Source organism: Macrosteles quadrilineatus, unplaced genomic scaffold, assembly GCF_028750875.1.
Source record: "Macrosteles quadrilineatus isolate MER2022 unplaced genomic scaffold, UCM_ALF_1.0 Scaffold_4__1_contigs__length_99947679, whole genome shotgun sequence".
NCBI classification, from domain to species: Eukaryota; Metazoa; Arthropoda; class Insecta; order Hemiptera; family Cicadellidae; genus Macrosteles; species Macrosteles quadrilineatus.
Window position 1 is genome coordinate 20,193,367 of NW_026542597.1, and position 21,192 is coordinate 20,214,558.

The 21,192-nt window shown below is 33.1% G+C and overlaps 1 protein-coding gene across 18 annotated transcripts in view; it reads left to right on the plus strand.

Annotated features, from left to right (window-relative positions):
• Nucleotides 1-21,192, plus strand: part of LOC128991277 (ensconsin-like) — a 221,286-nt gene that overhangs the window by 178,700 nt on the left and 21,394 nt on the right. For 7 of the 18 annotated variants that reach the window (XM_054414021.1, XM_054414013.1, XM_054414014.1 and 4 more), the window contains 9 exons: nt 2,810-2,872; nt 4,799-4,864; nt 6,707-6,813; nt 7,639-7,806; nt 7,940-8,067; nt 8,747-8,889; nt 10,532-10,615; nt 16,305-16,733; nt 20,537-20,743. In XM_054414021.1, the coding sequence (XP_054269996.1) occupies nt 2,810-2,872; nt 4,799-4,864; nt 6,707-6,813; nt 7,639-7,806; nt 7,940-8,067; nt 8,747-8,889; nt 10,532-10,615; nt 16,305-16,733; nt 20,537-20,743 (1,395 nt within the window). The remainder of the gene's footprint in view (nt 1-2,809; nt 2,873-4,798; nt 4,865-6,706; nt 6,814-7,638; nt 7,807-7,939; nt 8,068-8,746; nt 8,890-10,531; nt 10,616-16,304; nt 16,734-20,536; nt 20,744-21,192) is intronic. The other 11 variants (XM_054414024.1, XM_054414018.1, XM_054414016.1 and 8 more) reach the window with 5 other exon arrangements.

A 21,192-nucleotide genomic window follows, 5' to 3' on the forward strand; every position in this document is an offset into this window, starting at 1 on the left:
AGTACAGTATTTTCCACTTTGCAGCCTGAATATATTCAACAGTTCCTTGATGTTGTCAAGCAAAATTCAAATTTAGAACCAAAATGGACACAGTATTTACACTTCATTCAGACTAAACGTACTGAGAGTTTGTAACAAAGTACAGCATTTTCAACTTTGACACCTGAATATGTTAAAAGCTTCCCTCCAAACATCTCACTCGTGTTGACAAGATGTTGGAAGTATTGCAGACATCCCTCAGGAACACTTATCTCGTAAACCTCACCTGCAGTCGTAAACTGTCAGCTGTTTGGCGGTTTAAATCACGGCTTCGCTCCTTGTATTTTAACGTTAACCTTCCAAAAAAAATGCTAGTAGCCACCAAAAAACTTGGTGGCAATATGACAGGTGTTTATTCTCTGTTATGATGTAAAGAATTTAGTATTTCAAATTCTGTTATGATTTTTAAATTTATCTTTTTTGATAAATCACTTCAGATAGTGGTAAAAATTAACTATAAGCCATGATTTAAACGAATAAAAAGTGAGTTTTTACGAGTAGGCTAAAGGAGGTGTAGTAGTTTCATGAATGATTAATTGGTCCCATAAGAGTTTTTGTGTGTTTTCGACTATCCTGAAAATTAAAACACAATGTAATCAGTGTTTATTTACAACCATTCATAGCACTCTCTCATGTATGCAATTTGATCTTAGTATATGTATAAAAAAACATGCTTTACACAAAATTAGCAATTCAAAATTAATTTGTTTCACTAGATACAAGTTTTTAATAAATAGCTTTGTCTCATAATCAGATTGCGGGGTTTCAAAAATATATGTTTAAACATGAATGAGCTAATGCTTAAGTACCTGATGGTTCACAAGTTTTTTGTGCTATGGGGATAGTTTGATTATAAAAGATACAGCTTACAAGAAATTGACCTTTTAGTGCTATCCATGATTATGTGTGGAGATTTTTACCTTCACACTCTGAGTGATCAAATAATTTATCTGAGTCCCATTATTCCAATATTGACTACATTTTTTATGAATAAAATGTTATTTCTTGGTAAAGTTGTAGAAAAATATACAAGTTTTAAGTGTTATTGAAAAATACTTTATAAGCTTCTCTGAAAACTGAAGGTCCATTAGACAATACAGGGGATGTCCAGACTGATACAGTTAATCATGATGTATGATGTGATCATGATGTACCTAAGTAGTCAGATTAGGCAACATGCTCACCATTACTGGACTGTACTTCCATACATCTTGTGTGGCGGCTGTGTACATTAACGGGGGGCATAATGAGTAGGCAGTAAGGGCATTTGCTGAACATGTTGAACAAACAAATGATTAGTAAATTTTTAATTAGGTATTTTTAAATTTTTGCAAAAATACTAACGATTCAGAGGTAGTACTAAATTGATTTGAATCAGTGGTTGTTTTCCTAGTAATATAAAAACAGAAGGAGTCACTAAAATTTTTAAAATTTAAATTCATTCTAAGTCACAGATTTTTACAAGGACCTCAGATATAAAATATTCAAAACAGTTGTATTTTTTTCTGTGAATTTTAAGCAACTGTGGACAAAAATAGTCTATTTGCAACTCGTGTATTAAAAAAAAGAACAGAATAGAGCATTTTTTACACTTATCATTCCTCGAAAATGTTATTTGGCTATTATAAAACAGATTTAACTAGATTTTTATTATAAAACAGATAGCTTATTAGAGAGAATTTTAGGCAACATTTTACTGGAAAGACATGTATTTTTTTATTAAAGGGAACCAGTAGTCACATTTAAATTTGTTTTAGTTAAAATCATTGCATTAGGAATTGTGTGGTCTGACGATTTAAATGTAATCACAATAAAGTGTAAATGTATACATTGAATTTTAAACTTGTATAATAGAAAAAAAAAACCACACGGGTGAGCTTTTAGTGGTGTAGAATAGTTGTTTCGAACAATACTTCCGAAGCAATAGGACATTGTACTACTAGAGTGCACTTAGCGCTTATTACAGGTTTTGTTGAAACACTGTACATGCTGTATATATTTATATTCTTACCCTTGGGCAAAAGCGCAAAAAATAATCAGCATTCTATACTTGGAGGATCATTTTCACTACTCTGAACTCTATGATGAATTTACCATTCTATGGTTTGTTCATGTTTCTCCATTCTATGGTGATAAGTGGAGCCATCATTCTATACTCAAAGATGAAATAGGTTTTTCCACTAATATACGGGGTGTCCGGTAAGAAAATATTTAAACACTGAGAAATGGTTTTGTTGGTCGTACATAATAGAGAGAAAGTCAAGAATTACATTTTCTCCAGAAACGGTTTGTTCACCAGATATCTGCCATTTTGTTGTTTACATAAACATTTTTATCTTGAGATCTTTAAACCGATTTTTATGAAATGAGTATATGTATTTTTAGGTAAAAGAGACCTATGAGGTTGGTTTTGCATTTTGTAATTTGAAATTAGACCAACATAATTTTTTAATGATAAAATTGTTTCTACCTTATACAGTTTTTTGTCTACTAATTAAAGATCAGTTCCAAAAATTCAAAGACTTTATGTAAAGAAAAATAAAATTGCGGATATCTGATTAACAAAAAAAATTTTCACTCTTGATTTTCGCTTTATTTTGACCTATAAAATTATTTTCCGGAGTTTGACTGTTTACTTACTGAACATATGTATTTTGTGTTACGAATTGTAGCAAATTATATTTTTATTTCAATTATCCATTGTAATGGGTATACCTATGGAAATGAGGTGTATTATGTAGTACAATGTATAACCGAGGTGGTGGTGTAGGGGGGAGTTTGCACTGGTTTGCCCATGGTGCTGACGAGCCTGTCTTGGTGAACAAACATTCAGGTAAACTAGTTCTGTCACAAAGTAGCCGCTCACTAACCCCTCCCTTGATAGACCAACATAATACACTTGGATTATCAAAACTTTGTGTTTATCTTGGTGCTAGTTATTCTGAAATATCAAGGGACAAGGAAAACACTTTCAGAGTTTATTTTCCTACTCCTGGATATTCATTTGTACCATTGACTATACACCTCTGATGATTTGTACTCGTTTAAAATATATGTTTACCTTACAATATGCTTTGAAATTGTCACTACCACGTTTTCATGTCCATTACCACATACTTGTGTGATCATAATACCACAAATTATGGTCGATGTTGAATTTTTAAATGACGAATCAAACTATAGAACATACCTCAATATGTGTTTCCACAAAATATTTTGTAATGACGTATTTTTGGGATATTGTAAGGTAAACAAATATTTATGAAAACACTATGTTGTTTGAAGGACTATTGTGGACTTCTTTATACTGATAAAAAATTGTCCACAGGAAACTCTCATACAACATAGACTCTAATCGCCAACAATGTACTTTTGGCAAAGAAAGCACTACCTATGTTTACAAAATCTGATATTGTTGGCGTATCAGTAAAAGTAAAATACAACTTCTCTTGATGATTTGTTCCCATTTCCTGTGGTTGAAGGCAACCGTTTTCCAATATTGTTGATTTGTGATAACTTTGTGGGTTGGTTTGTAGTTTGTACTAACCAAGTAGTGATTTTTTGTGGTTGGTTTTGTGATTAACATTAGATATTTTTGACAAAGTTAGGGGTAAAATACATCGTTGCAATATAATTTTTACATTGACTCTTTAAGAATTTTCAAAAGCAAAGTATTGAGTAAGTGCATATAGATTCACATTGTTTGTTATAGTTTCATATTTAAATTTCTCATACATTCGCTTCAATTCTAGACTTCTTAAACACTATTCTGCTAAAAATTAGTATGGATTCAGAGTTTTAGTTCTCACTTTCCATGCTTTTAGTTCACCTTTTACAATATATACTTTGCCATTTTGGTATCTTTTCGAAATACTATATTAACTGAAAATCCAAGTCTAATATACATATAACACGAAATCACTTTGACATTACCACACAAAGTAAAACCAGGTGAAACTCCTGGCTAATTATCTATTCCAAAAATCACCAATTTACCAAATAATCTTCCATTTACTCTCAAACACTCACAACAATATTTCCAACAATGACTCAATTAAACTATCAGCTGATATGCAGTACTAATGACACATGAGTGTGTTACTCGGAAGAAGAGGAAGTGATGTTATAAGAATGACTCATATCTCACACTACAGTATCTAAGAGGCACAAGCATTCATTACTGAACTTTGCTTCGTTCCTAGCAAGTGGCTGGATTGTCAGTATTTCATAATGAATGTAATTTGTGCTCCGTCTCTTCCGTCTTTTTCTCGCGCTTTCGTTTGTAAGTGGTTTACTTCTTGCAATAATTCTTAAAAGTTTTGAATGTTAAGTTTTGTCTAATATTATTGAGTTTTTGTTTTTTGAGTGGTTTTGTTTTAATAACTTTTGTATTTTTTTTTCTAATGTTATTACTGTCCAATTTTGAAAGATAGGTTTGAGATTGGTCAATTTTTTAACTACTGTTTTACACAGTGTAATGATAATCAAATTGCACTTAAATATTGAATAATTTTGATCTAAAAATAAAAATAAAACTTTCCAATACCTATTGATTATTTATTGTAATAACGTAAGTTTTAACACAGTAAAACAACTTTGAACAAGTGCAGTGATAGTATTATGGTAAAAAAAAAATGTAGGGATTTACAGAAATGTAATCATGTGAATTGTTTCCGTGTGCTCTTTTTCTTCCAATATTTTGCAAACATGTAGCATCTTAGAAAGGTTTTATACACACTAATGTCCGTGTACTTCCTAGGCAATACCTGGCTTCCAGATGACACAGTTTCCCAAGTCTATGATGGTAGTCTTCCCCTAAACCAAGGTAGATTTTGAGGCTATGAAGCACATTTGGTTTTGGTTTTGTGTGTGTTTGCGTTTTGCTTAGTTTTAGTTAGCTTTGTGTTTTTTGTATATTTTGTGTAGTTTTTTTATCAGATAAAACAAAAGAGTTTGAAAAGTTTGGTCACGTATATTTTGTTTTTGTTGGTTGGCAATTATTTTTATGAATATACACATGTTTATTTAATTGTTACAGACTCTTTAGTTTTGCCTTAGTCACTTGAGGTGAAAAGTTCAATTGCAATTTAGTAATTTTAATACTAGCCTGTTTTTAAAGGTATTATCAAATAACGTCTTTGCACTCTAATTCCAAATACCCATTAATAGACAAAATAAAAAGTTACGGAGAGGGCTCTGTGCACGTGCACAGAGCTGTGAACAAATAATCTGTTTAGGAATTTGAAAAAATAAATAGATATTTAATAGTAAGAGCACACTGCACAGCTTACCTTTTTTTATAAAATAACTATTCAATATTTTAAAGAACTTTGGATAATAATATTACAAATGGACTCTGTTATAGTTATAGGCATATAGGAAAATACATCCCCCTCTGTATACTTGTACTGTAAAAATTTGCTGGATGGTAAAAATAGCGACCAGTATTGTTTATTCACTTTGAACTTTTTCAACGGTCCAAATTAGTAAAATTCTGCTTCAATTCCACTGAAACTAAGGTCCTCGCCACCCTAACTTGAGGCAGCCCAAGGCTGAACTCCGTATATCCAGTGCAGGCTTGGGCTGCCTCAAGTTAGGGTGGCAAGGACTATAATGGAGTTTTTTTCTAAAACTTACATCCAATAATATTTAATCCAGGACAAACACCAATTTCTCAGTCTCGGGGCTTTTTGATGAAGTGTAACTGATCAAAAACCATTCACATTTTGTATGTATTTACAGATTTACTATCTTGTAAAATAAGAGTACAAGTGTAAGCAGTCTTGAAGAGTTAATTGCCTATGTTTGTGAATATTTCATTTGACGACTTTGTTAAATTGTTTATTCATGCATTATAGCTATATTAATGGGGTATGTAACAGTTAATGCCAGCAATATGCCAGGCCTGGCAGTAATGGCCTCAATTGTGTGGACATTGTGAACACAACCTGCCATCACAGCTTTAATGTCACCTTTATATCATGCTGCCGCCATGTGTGCCTAGCTAACCTGACTATTAAATTGTATAGTGTGGGTCACTTGACATCTTTTGGGGTTAGTGTTGAGGGTGTTAAAGGATTCTTAATGTGGGTACATCATTTTTTTTTACCTACGACTGTTTTTGTAAACTAGCTTTTCAATTCAGTTCTTAAAGTTAAAAAGATTCACTTTACAGTATTGTTTACTTACTTTACAGAATTGTTTTGTTACTTTACTGTACAAGTTTAGACCAATAAGATTGAAGGATTGAGAGAAAATAAGTAAAATATTACTGCTTCGAGTAGCAATGAGAGGTTATAAACAAAAACATAACCTCTCTTAGAAGTTATGAATAATGATTGGTAGTATTTTAAAATCAGTCGTAGGTAAAGTAGTATACACAATTCACCTATTTAGCCTTTAAGATACTCATGAAAGTTTCAAAGGCATTCACCAAGACGTGTACCTTAAATTTACCTCTCATGTCTTATCTTTAGGCGATAGTAGCTTAACTACTACAGTATTTTGGAAGAAAAACTAGTGATATATTTGTGGGTTTGCATGTCTTATAAATAACTAATATTGGTGATGGTGAGGTAGATAATTTAACTAAAATTTTGTATTAACGCTGTTGTTTATAAATACATACTTAAAACAATTTTATTAAGTAATATTTTTCTTTGTTCAGGCAAAGAAAACGCAGCAAGCCAACGAGACAGGGAAGAAAGGTTGCGAATTCTTAAAGAGAAACAAAATGAAGAACGACAAAGGAAACTGGATGAGCTCAAACAACAGGTAACATGTTTATACTAGTAGACTTGAGTGAATTGTATTAGCGTCTCATATGGTTCAAGGAAAATGGAGCAGTTGTACTGCAGTTTTCTTACTATTACAGTTTCTATGCTTTTATACATAGTATTACTCGGTATTACCTATTAGATTTTTACTGCTTGAGGCATTCTGAAAAAAGTATATGTTAATAAATACAGAATTTGAATTGCTTCTGTAATTTGTTACAAGTACATTTGTAACATAACTGAAGTTGTTACGTATACTTTTGTGGCTTGTGTCATGAGAGTTCATGGTGTTTTTTGGCGTGTGTTAGCATTTACGCCAAAAAACCCACCAGCATGATTCTGAAGCCAGACTTATTGCTGGTTGAGGACAATTATTGGAAGCTATGGCATTTCTTTTATGTTAGACTACTATTACAGTACCCTAACAAAAACTAAAAGAGGAAATATAATGTTTGTTAGTTGAACAATCTGTGAGCAGCTCATTCAACTGTGCTCTTTTTTATTAAAATTGGCTACAGCGGTCCATAAAGATGTGATGTGTACTTTAGTATCCAATAGTAAATGGTTATGCTTTTGAATTTAGTTAAGTCAATGTCTTGTTTTAAATTGTTTCTGGCATCAACCGCGGTGTCTATTAACTTTAAATCAAGGTTGAAACTTCTGTAAGCAAATTTTATAAGGCTACGAGGTTGATGTTAACAATTTATGGATTCTGAGCTCTGATGCTGTCTGGGAAAGGCTACGAATAACATATATCATAAAGGTTATGTTGGGATTTATTAAGTCAACCAAGGAAATTATCAACGTTATGATGATATTATAGGCGCTGGCTGCTCAGAAGTTCCGAGAGCAGAAGGAGGAAGAGCGCCGGCGCAGGATGGAGGAGTTGCGGCTGCGAGACACTGACCGCAGACATCAGGTGGAGGAGCGGAAACGGCAAATCTGGGAGGCGGAGAGAGACAGACGCGAGGCCATACTCAGGAAAAACCAGGTACAGTAGACTCATACAAGAGTAATACAAAACAAATTTGAACCTAACGTAATTGTTTTGAATATGCTTTAACATATATATTTTTACTTACTTTTACAAGTAATAATGCATCTGTAAGCAATTTTTTTTGCAGGAGCGAGAGATCCGAATGGAGACCAAGAGGCGGAACGAGCGCAGTTCCATCGTGTTTGCGTTCGGCAGCTCCACACCGAGGATGCTAGAGCCGGCAGACACGGGAGGATCCTATTGGGCGACTAGGAGGTAAATAATCATCCCGCAAACTCTGCACTCAATAGTCTTAAGTTCTCGGCGTACCCCTAAAACACTTTAAAGGTCCCAAAAACAAGGTTTCTTTTTTGCTTTCTGGAGTGCATGCTCGCTTAATCTTTTTACCACATATAAAAAGAAAGATGACCTTCTTGGCTTTCATTTAAGTTAATTGAATTTTCCTATTATTTGGACAATTATCATCATCAATTATCATCCTAAACAAACTTCATCATATAAGAAAAAATATGTTTTATTGACCTATTAAAATCAGTCAAGCCACATTCCGAATGAGCTAACTAAGGTGAACAATTTTACAATAATACAGCACCCATCTGCTTTTAATTTTTTGATACATTTTGTCAATGGCTTTTGGTGATTCACTAAAAATTGGAAATTATGTGCACTGAAATAAAAAAAAAAAATTAAGAATGAAACTTAAACGTAAATGGAATATCTTACATGTAGTTATTGCAGAAAACCGCTCACAGCTGATCAGGAATGGGTCGCTATAAATATTGGATTTACACTTGTAATGTAAAATACTTACTCAAATACCACATCCTTAAATACAATATTCTAAAATTGAAATTGCCCACATTACACATTTTTTTCAACTGTATTTCAATTTCACACATTTATTTGACCATTGTTTGTGATCCGTTGTCCGCAGGGCGACATCAACCAGCAATGTGATGATGCTGTCCATGTCAGCCGCCCCTGGACCACTCACCAGGAGGAGTTCCGAGCGCGAACTCGACGGAAGCAAGAAGAGAGCGACGAGCGCTGGAGGCATCAATCGAGCCAAGCAGCCAGGTCAGTTGAACTTTTTGATTGCCAGTCGGTGATAGTGTCTTGGGATCAGCAGCGGTGTGGAGAAAAAGAGTGGTGCATTTGTAGCAAAAGAATGGAGCATTTTTAGCAAAAGAGTGGAGCATTTTTCGGAGCACTTTGGGAGCAGAGTGAAGCGATTTCTGGAGCCAGTTTGGTGCATATTTGCGTGCAGCAGTTGAAAGACAACCATGTACATGGTTGTTTTACTTGTTACAAAGCATTTATTTATTATGTTGGGCATTATATTTTAGCACATTATTGTTGTCCGACTTTTAGTTTATTGAGCTGTAAGGTACAATTCATTTTTCAGCTGTAAATGTAACTGGTAAAACATTTTTACTCTTCCTGTAATTCAATACCCAAAAACAGTAATAATTAGAGTATTTAGTTTATGTATCAAACCTTCTCAATTCCTAACGAGTAGGCTAGTGGGGTTTCCACCGAAGAAGATTATTTAATTTAGCCTTTTATTTTAATAAGGTTTCATTGTTTGAAATAGTTGGGAATACATAATTTTGGGGAATTTTTAAAGCTCTTTCCAGCTTGTTAGTAGATAACTCAGGTTGACAAAAATAAACATTTTAAAATTTAATTGTGTTTACATTGGGGAGATCGACATGATCATTTAGTTTTGAATGATAAGAAGGATTAATTAATATGTATTATATAGATTTTTTTTAAATCTGGATGCTTAGAACTTTAAATACAATTGGGATTTAGTTGGAAACTTAACTGGTGATAGCCATTACCTAGGAAATCAATTTCATCAATATACTTTAAGATGTAGAATATTTTTGTTATGAAAGGTAATGGTGAAATCATGATACGTAATTTTTTTAGATATGGTGTACCTAATTTAGCAGTTTAGTCTGGGGTGTATAAACCAAGAACTGAAAAAACTATTGCATTTACTTAAGTGATCAATCCATACTAATATTTTTTTTTATTATTATAACTCAAGACATTCAAATTGTCCAACAAAATGGATGTTGAAGGATTATTGGTGATATTTTCTTTCCCTACATGAAACCAAAGTTTCACAATGTTTCCATATGTAAGTCCACTGTCGTCTTTAGTTGCGAAAGAACCTAGAGAGTAACATATAAACCAGGCATTCCTGGGAAACAATGAGTAGCTGACAGCAACAAATGGTTTTCTGTTTGTAACTCTAACCTGAGCCTTCAACGTGATCATTATTGATTGTTAAAGTTAAAAGTTTCAACTAATTTTTCTTTTTTCATTTTATTTACTTAAATTTTGTCGGAACTAAAAAATTTTGTGTTCAGTTATGTTTGTAGCTACTATTCTAGTTCCCTACCTATAGAAGTGGTCAGACCACAGATTAAGAAACCTTTTCTAATTTATTACTGAAATGTCTACAATAATCCTTTAAAAAAATATACTGAACAACACCAACAGTGAATGGAAACAATAACTGGTGTAGCATTTAGGGACATCCCTATTATTTAGCGTAGACAGTTGATCTAGATCCATCGTAAAACTCATGAACAGTGAACACCTCACAATCCAGCCGCAGTGTAGCAAGCACAATCTGCACCAGAGTGGAAAGACCCACTGTACACCGTTGTCTCAAATAATGTGTTTTCACCCACATGTTTTGCAGATGGCTGGCGCACCAGTATATATGATGTATTTCAGTGGGACAACACCCAAAACACCCATCTCCCTTCCCATAATCCCCCGTTTGGTGAGTTTCCCGCAGTTTTAAGCTTGTGCACCTGGTTTGTGTCCGATCGTCTTGTCCTTCGCTGGTGCTTAAACTCTTGTGTTTTTCAAAGCATCAATGTTAGGCCTACCATCGCCTGACGAGGCCTAGGTTTGGTTAGGAGTGAACGAGCATTTGGATTTTGTATTGGATTCACAGGTGATACAGTTTTTGGGTTTTTAGAACGCGCAATACCAAATTAAGGGTATTTTTATTTTAAATCTGTTAGACATTACCTCAATTTTGAGTCAGTTGGAAAGAAAAATTCCTAATTAAGTACATTAACTTTCAGTGTATAATAATAGCAAAGCCTGAAAAAGTATTATTTCATAAAACAAATTAGAGGTGGGGGTTAAATTATGTGTCTTGCGTAGTATAATTCAACTTTGGGGTGTCTAAATATTTGGCAGTACATTTATTAATTGATTTAAGAGAATATGTTGAAAGTGAAGATTCAAATAATTAACCTCTTAAGTTATTGATTTTTTTTAAACTGCACTGGACCTATAGGCCAGTAAAAATAGGTTTTTGCCCGGAAATAATTCTCGGAAAGCTGGAAATCGTTTTAATCCTTTTGTTTTATATAGAAGTAAAAGGATTTGAAGTTTGTCCCATTTTTCCAGGTGAGCTTCTGACCTGGGACCACAAAAACCTTGAAATTTAGGGTTATTTTTTAGTTTTTACTAAAACGTCAACAAACCGTCCAAGCTACAGAAAAACACATAGTAAAGGAATTGTAGAGCATAAAATTCCACATCCATTAAGTATATGGTGATGAATATCGAACCAATATTAAGCTATTTATAGTAATTTAAATAAAGTTATTTTATTAAAAATTATTGAACACTGCATATTTAACATTTATTTTTCTTCTAGAAGATGGATTCCAAGTACATTATTATTTACAAAGTAATTAAAACGAATTACAAATACCCTCGCCGCAGCAAACCTGCAGACTAAATGATTTTCCATTTACCTGGCTGGATTTATACTAAAATATTCCCTAAAAATTGTCAGATTTAATTCCTATTTAATTAACATTAATTTTAGTGATTCCTTAGGTTTGCTGCTACAGATAAGATATTGAGATGTGTTTTTTATTTGCAATGTCGATAGCTTAGCATTAAATAAACAAAGTTTTCAAATTTGGTTTAAATATATCCATAAACATGCAAACTACAACAGTTTATTTATTCTCCATAAGAATAACATGGGAATTTAAATTTAAATTTTTGAATTATCCCTGTAACCGTTGGGCATACAACAACGCTTCAATATACAAATAAATTGTTACAAAAAAGTTTGGAGAGAAATTATGAAATTTTGTGCTTTTGGGGTCAAAAATAGGAAAATCTATTTTTACCCCATAAAAACCCCATAAGCCCCCGCTCCCACAGTACGATTATGATGGTTCGTGAACTCATTAGAATAAATGTAGGTTTACACGTTTGTACCAAATTTCATCAAAATCCGATCATTGAACATTGGATATTTAACATTTATATTTATTCTAGAAAATGGATTCCAAATACATTATTATTTACAAAGTAATTAATACAAATTACAAAAAACTGATCAATTTTTTTGTCTCTTTTGTCGTGAATCATGAATTACAGGTCTAACTTCCTCCTCCTCTGTGCGCGCTCATAGCTTATTTTTGGTTTTTCTTTCCCTGGTGGGTTGGTGCAAGAAACGTCTTTAGAGTGTTGTATATTTGACTCTGTACTTCCTACAAGTGCAACCACTTTTACAACCTTTCGCACACTTACATAAGATAGTGTTAAGAGGATCTGGTAGTGCAGCTTCAACATTTGTTGGTTTTGGAAGTATCCCATGCTTATATAACTTCCAGCCCCAATCAGTAGGCTTTACCTTCCGCGTGGTTGAATTGAGTCTTCATTGGTTTCTCCATAGGATTCCGCCGAAGGAGTAAATGCATTGCAGCCAGTGTCAAGTTTGATGAAACAATGTCCCTCACCTTGCCATAAGAACACTTTCTTGCAAATGAAGGAAATAAACACAATCTCATAACCTTGAATACTCAAAGATTGAAGCAAGAAAACTGTGAAGCAGGCTGCCGAGGATGCAGATACTACTATTGTCATGCAAGCCATCTAACTAGTTCAGCAGTCAGAACGTGTTATAATCGTGGGGGGAAGATATTGACCTCAGTGTGCTCTTAACTGAATTTGTTCCCAAATCAGCCACTATTTATATACCTCTTCACCTCTTGAAACCCGGGGAAAGGGAAGTCCAGCAATACGTTTTATTCCCCAGTGAAATTCAAATATTCTTCGACCTTTAAAAGCAATATCTTGTTTCTACGTGCATTTGGTGGCTGAAATTGCTTACTGATGGGGGCTGGAAGTCATCTAAGCATGGGATACTTCCAAATCCCAACAAATGTTGAAGCTGCACCACCAGATCTTCTTAACAATATCTCATGTAAGTGTGCAAAAGGGTGTAAAAGTGGTTGCACTTATCGGAAGAACGGAGTCAAATGTACGATGCATGTTTTTTAAAGTTCTCTGTTCCAGCGCTGTGATTGGCATTTTGTAGAGCTTAAACAAATAAATAATTTATTTGTATATTGAAGCATTGTTGTATGCCCAACGGTTACAGGGATAATAAAAAAAAAAATTTAAATTTAAATTCCCATGTTATTCTTATGGAGAATAAATAAACTGTTGAAGTTTGCTTGTTTATGAAAATATTTGAACAACATTTGGAAATTTTGTTTATTTAATACTAAGCTATCTACATTGCAATAAAAAACACATCTCAATATCTTCCCTGTAGCCGCAAACCTAAGGACTCACTAAAATTAATGTTAATTAAATAGGAATTAAATCTGACAATTTTTAGGGAATATTTTAGTATAAATCCAGCCAGGTAAATGGAAAATCATTTAGTCTGCAGGTTTGCTGCGTCGAGGGTATTTGTAATTCGTTTTAATTACTTTGTAAATAATAATGTACTTGGAATCCATCTTCTAGAAGAAATATAAATGTTAAATATGCAATGTTCAATAATTTTAAATAAAATAACTTTATTTAAATTACTATAAATAGCTTAATATTGGTTCGATATTCATCACCATATACTCAATAGATGCGGAATTTTATGCTCTACAATTCCTTTACTATGTGTTTTTCTGTAGGCTGGACGGTTCTTTGACGATTTAGTAAAAACTAGAAAATAACCCTAAATTTCAAGGTTTTTGTGGTCCCAGGTCAGAAGCTCACCTGGAAAAATGGGACAAACTTTAAGTCCTTTTACTTCCATACAAAACGAAACGATTAAAACGATTTCCAGCTTTCCGAGAATTATTTCCAAGCACAGCCAATTTTTTAACTAATTTTACTGGCCTACTATTATTGTTATTGGAAAAAAGTATTGAATACAAATATTCTTATGCTCGTCCACTTCTATACTTATAGTGTGTATATTAATAATTGATTTAAGAATGTGCTTTTGTGAAGTATTATTTAGCGTTGATTATTTCAAATAGACATAATTTCAATTAGTTTTTAAACTTAGTATACCATAGTCAAATTAAATGAATTTCATACCAATAGTTGACCTTAATCAAGTGTCTTAAGTATTTTGCATTTAGCAAATTAAAGATACAAATTTAATGACTTAGTGTTTTACTTTTTACCACATCTTCATACCATTTCATGATTTATAAGTACTAAACAATCATTCATTCAATCATTGTTGTTAAATCAACCAATTATGTGAGGAATGCTTAACTTCATATCATACATTATTTTATTGTTCTTGTCATGTTCTTGAATATTTTTTTTCAATAACCTACAAATTATTGATGGGTGTTAATTTTTATTTTTAGTAGTAGAAGGATTCATTTCAAGACATTTTTCCGTTTCCTCTAAGCAATTGTCCGTAGGATAAAGATATGTTTTTGGACAAAATAATTTTGTTATGTTTTTGTAAAAACATTGTTTACAATCTGTTTCATGCTGCCTCTGTTAGAAAATTTGTCAAAAAAGCATGTTTTGAATGACGTTAATATCACAAACTATAGATTAATTACTAGACCTTTTTGAAATATTCACACTGTAAAAAATATAATTTTCCTTTTTTATTAAAGGTTATAATAAATAGACAATTTGCAGTATAGTTGAGCAGCATGGTTTGCTTAATTTTAATAAACTAATTAATTATCATTTAAAAAATTTTGAAATTAGGTTGCAACATCAGAATAGTTAGCTTTTTGTCAGCTTGAAATAGTCATATATATTTTTTTCATTTTAATGTCATATATTTTTATTTATTCAGTTATGGTATTAGCATGATATTTCTTTTGGCATATTTTCATCTTCACACTTCACATGCACTTAATTTTAGAAAGATGCATCGGGAAGGGTATTCATAAAGCATCATCATTAAAGCACTCTTCATGCTTTAGTTTCACCTTTCATATTCAATACACTTTACCGAGTACTTAAAGAAAAAAACAATTATCCTACAATAAATGAATTAAGTCTTTATGTAATCAGATGGAAAATGTTACTCTTTAAATACAGTACGATCATTTTGTATAGCAATGTTGTACTTTTTCAACCATTAAAGTTACTAACAGTTTCAGAATCAGAGTTTAATGTTAACCAAGTGTTTGGTAACATGTGTTCTAATCTCATTGTAACTTTGTTACTAACATCTAGCTATTTTGTTATGTGTTTTACGTGTTATTGTTTTAATAGATAAGTTGTTGTAATTTTTATCTTTCATCATATGTGTGTAATAGTTATTTGGAGGGTGTCAATTTTTGCGTACTTAATTTTAGTTTTTCAAATAAAATTACTTTTTAATATTGAGTTATATAATTGGATTTACAATTTTTAAGCATGCACTTTGTCTTGTATCTTAAGACCAGCTCAATTTAATAACACCAGAAATCAGTTTTGTGAAAAGGTTGAAAAAATTACGTTATCATGGCAATTAATGCTTAGCAAACCTGAGATCATTTTTGCAGTTAATATTTACATTGTTTCATCATCCTGATGATATCCATTAACATTTTTTTAATACTAAAAGTGTCAGGTATTTTCTCTCAAATTTGGATTAAAAGGTTTTGGTGTGGACTGCAATTTCTCATCCTCAATTTGCACTCACAATAATTTATGTCAATGTTTCATCGGGTGAGAATTATCTTAGTGTTGGACTATATCTGAGTTGTTGGTTATGGTTTAGTCTTCATTTTGTTGTCTACCAGTTACCAACTCATGGTGATTCAGACGTGTACCAAGCACACAAAAAATAAGGTTTGTTACTTATCCTTTTTGTTCATTCCACGTCATAAAAGTAATTGGTTCATTGTTTGCAGTAGCTTTTTGATGGTTGAAAAGTGGATCCAGCTGTCTTTGATAAAATTGCATTTAAAAAATGACCTTGGCTAATGAAACAGCTGATCATTAAAAATCTGCTGAGTAGTGAGTTTTTGGTCAGTATAAAAGTATTAAGATTAAAAAATCTCCTTGTATTTAGCTTTAAAAATGAGCTCTTAGGTCTATGTTGTTATTGTCCAAAAATAATGATAGTCCATTGAGTTATCTGTCAGTCTGGGACAGTGTGTTGCTGGTATACGTCTGACACTATGTCAGTGTCAGCTATGTGGGAGTGTGTATTGTCACTAACACGGTTGTAGGGGAGGAGGACCGAGAGGAAAGAGAAGTACCAGACAGCGGCACCGTCACGCCCGTCCCTCCAGCTGGCACACCGTCCTCGCGCGCCAACCGACGCAGGACAGATCTGATGCCGACCATGCCCAGCCCACGCGACCGGCCGTACTCTGCGCGATCACCAGGTAGAGCGTTCTCCATGTCGCGACTAGACATACTAGCCCAGCCGAGGCGACCTAAGCCGAAGGAGCCGTCCGGTCCAGCCACCGACCCTTCACTGTCACGCTCAATGTCGCATCTAGCGCACCGCCCATTGCAGCGCAAAGACACGTCGCGCAGCATGGTGCAACTGCACGCCCCCGTGCCCCCGCCGCGCGCCACACGGGCTGAGCGTCTCAGACGTAAGGCGCGCGAGTCTGCGGGTGGCCGGGCGGAGAGTATGCCTACGTCTCCAGGTAACTGCTGCACGCTCGCTTGCTTCCGCTTGGTTTTGGTGCGGCTTTTTTGGAGTGTAAATTGATTAGGTTTTCAGTTTTCAGATCCAGGCATAAATTAAATAATTAGTATAAAATACTTACTGTCCTTGTACTTAATACAGGGTAACACAAGAAAAGTGTCATCTTTGACTAAGGATATAACTGAACATTCCATTCCTATAATAATTTTGTAGCTTAAATTAAACATTCCTTAACATTTTTTTAATAAATTTAACATCATTTAAAGATTAGCTGAAGACAGTAAATGCTAGTCTGTCCAGTTTGTATTGAGGGCATCGATTCGTCAATCTATCAGGTTTAATCTATTACTATCAGGTTCTTCTTAATAACATATTTTAAAATCCTAACTAAATAAAACCATAATTTAAAGCAATACTAATTTGGCTAAGTTTGATAAAATATTAACTGAAGATCTCTGTGTCAAAATTTTTTCATAGAGTTTTATGTTTTGTTTTGGGTTAGAATTATATATACCTATGTGGTAACAACATAAAAATAGTTTGATGAAATATTAACTGAAGATCTCTCTGTCAAAATTTTTTCATAGAGTTTTATGTTTTGTTTTGGGTTAGAATTATATATACCTATGTGGTAACAACATAAAAATAAATTTATATTGTTTAGCAAAATGTTTATTTTTATACTCTACGTCATTTGGGTGAATAAATGATCAAAATATAGAGTCAAAATAACAAATGTAGGCAATGACTTTGTGATTGTGTTTTGTCCAGTGATTTTGAGCTGGTGAAGGAGTTAGCCAAACCTGAGCTTGAGCTTGCAGCTTTACTGTTTTTAAATGTCTACTATGCTGCATGTCATATACTTTCTGACTGTGTATAATTTGCTAATAATTTTCTTTCGTTTATAAATGAAAATGTCAGTCCTAATACAGTATAGACTCTTTTTGTTATTTTGGTTTATGATTTTCCTATCAGCGTTGCTCTTTTGAGTTTATGCTTTTACTTTTAGTCTTTAAAACCAGATTATTTAATAAAAGGTAGTTTAATGTTCAAAAATAATTTTCCATAACAGTAACATTTAACAATTTTAGTTTCCCGTTACTTAAGTTTAGCCATTTTAATACAATCAATATGCTAACATTGTGTTGCAACATGACATACAAACTGATGTGCATCTTTTCTTACTCACTAATCCATTTAAACAGATAAACATTTTTTAAAGTAGGGCCTACATACCCATTATTAAGATCGTCAGATATAAATGGTTTTTGTTGGGTGGGTTTCTTAACAATTTAACTTGTAATATTGGTAATAATCGTGTTCAATCTGTATTTAATATAAAAATAGATATATGAAATTGTGCTTGATGAATGATGTCACTATATGATTTCCTAAATATACTGCACAAAAGATCCATTTTGCATCAATTCTCACTTTTTAACTCCATGTATTTGTTAGTCAATTGTACCAATAATACCTACAAAAAAAAAAAAAAATTCAAATACCTCCACAATTCTCTTAACCTTTTTAAAAATATAAAACAATGAAAATAAATTGCAATGTGTAGGCCTACTAGCCAAAAAAATATAAACCTGTATTTAGACCACTAAAGACTTTTCTGCAAAATAACTTTGGATCATTAGAATTATTTACTATGCCTACAAATCATTTACACACTTATTTCCAAAATGTTATCACAGCTTACATTCAAAATAAATTCAAATATTCAATTTCAACTGGAATTTGCAAATTTATTTTATTTGTTAGTTCAATTCGTCCAACAAGATTGTTTCAGTGTTTTTGAGATCAGTTTTTTCTGACTGAGACAAGTTTAAAACTTTTTCACTGCTAAATTCAGTAGTATTGTAGAAGAGACTTTTCATTTGTGAAATTTGAAATACGTTATTGGAACAAACTACAACCAAATCTTTACCTTTCATGCTTTCATAGACACACCAATTCAAAACACTTGGCACATACATGGTTAACTTTCATGGTTAACAATAGAGCACAGGAAAATTTGTTAAACTGAAACTAAAACCATTAACCCCAGTTTAACTAGCAATGCTTGGTAGTATAGTCCCTCAATGGCACTTGCTTGTTAGTTTGGAAAGGTTTCATGCATATAGGCTAGCAGACGCAAACATCGGAAGTGGATTTAACAGCTGCAGAAACTAAGCCTTGGTGAAGGTCTACTTTAGTGGTAAGACAGTCTTTTTCTCTCACGCTCACGTTGGACGATGCTGTTTCCTTTACAGCGACAGGAAATTATTTCAGTACTTTAATGATATCTTATATCAGTACTTAAATCATATTTTTTTCATATGTTTGTATGAAAATTACTTGTTCATTTCTTAGGAAAGCGCATATTTTGAATGAACAATTTTTGGAAGTAGCCTACATATGAAATCTTAATGTTTTATCTTCCTGGACCCATTTTGACACTAACGTAAAAATTACTTACAAAAAAGAGTATCCAATTTCAAGTTGAAAATAGTAGTTGAAACCGACTTATCTCTGTTGCATATTTCCTAACTGATTCTGTAAAGGAAACAGCAGCAATTCTCTGTAAAAATAGAACTCACAAGGTGATGGTGGCACTGTAAGTAAACTTTTTCTACCATAGAGTTAGGTTAGGTTAATCTTATGATATGGTGGTGGCTTACATCCCCTTAATATGTAGGACAATTTAATTTAATTTGTTTCAATAAGGTTTTTACTAGGATTAATTTTGAAGGTGTGTTTATAGAAGCAATTTCAGAAATATTGAAAGCTTTAGAAAGATAATCAATCCAGAAATACAATTCAGACTTTTTTTTACAAAAAATAATGTGAAACTCTTCATCCTGCTCTATCAAAGCATGACGCTTGATTTGCTAACTTTTGCCAACTTTTATCATACCATATAGCTATTGTTTAAGTGTTATCAGAGTTTTTGTAAATCGCAATAGTTTGACTTGAATTGAAATTACAATATTGTTATGTCCTTGTTGTACTGTAAGAATGTATATCTATGTTGGTTAGGTGTATTGTTCAAGGATGTGACTTATTTAAAATTAATTGTTCATAAAGAAAGACATGAATGAACACAAAACACACTCAGAAAAATTACATTCACATACGAGCTGTGATGCAATGCTTATTCTCAATTTTACACTGCTTTTAACCTGCCTTAATCACAGAAGTAACCGCATTACTGTACTTAAAATGTTTAATCAGGTCAAGAAATACAAAAAAAATATTAATTAACTATCAGATCCTTAAACGAAACTAAAAATGCACAATGAGTATTTCCTACCCTTTCTATTTAATTTATAGCCATTAGCTAGCGATCTATTTATTTATTTCTAGTTCAAGTAAAAAATTCAACCTATTGAGATCTAGTGATGCAGCCTTAAAGCGCTGTTTTCATTTAAAAGTCCAACCCTGGCGGATACAAAATCTTGTTAATAAAAGATTATTATCTTTTGCAATTATTTCAAGATCATCTTAAGAATAAATTGAAATTGTAATAGAAAAACTAGTAAGGCAAACAATTTTTTTTAGCATTGATTTCCCTTTTCCACTAAATTTGTCGAGTTCAACATATCCGTATATTAATACCTCCTACTATATCTATGACTCTGTGCAGGGGGGGGGGGGATATAAAAATATTAATTGTAAAATAAATAGATCGACTAAATTTTGAAGTTCTGTGCAGCAAAACAATACTTAGGTTTAACTACTGTACCCGCATAGTCTAATATAAGGGAGGCTAAGACCTCTGTCCCAATCAACCCACTAACCGCATGTTGCTTACAGGCGTGAGGTCGGGTGACGTGACCCCCTCACGACCCACTAGCTCGCTGAGCATGAGCAGCGGGGCCGCCATGTCAATGTCCAGCAGTGTGCACGCTGCGTTCAAACCTCGTCCTACACCCCCCGCCAGGCGCCCTCGTCCCTTCAGCATCGCTGTCACAGGCGTCACCAGCGAGAACAGCACGGCCGCCTCTACGCCTACGCGACATAGTGAGTCTACGTCAAACTTGTGGTTGATTTTGAGTGTATTTGCGTTGTTGAAATTTAAATTGACCTTGAGAGTGAAACAGGGTGTACACTACTTCTGAAAATGATCAAAAAAGTTCAGGGTAACCCCTATTTTCTAAAAAAGATCCTAAGTTGGTTCTCGGACGTCCCTGGAAATCCACAAATTTTGTGTTCCCAATTCTTATAACTTATCACAAATGTTAAAATTTTTCATCGAATAAGTAATAAATTGTCTGGACCACAAGATTTTTTATGCTGTTGGTTATATTATTATTTGTTTGTTTGAGTGCATTGAGGGAAGGTGGGAAGGTTATAAATCATCCCCTTTATCAAGACGTTTTTTATCAGTTTTATTTTATCAGTTAAATTTAGGATTGTGGAATTTGATTATTAAAACTGTGGGAGTTTATCTCGTGTCCATGTGTTAAAAT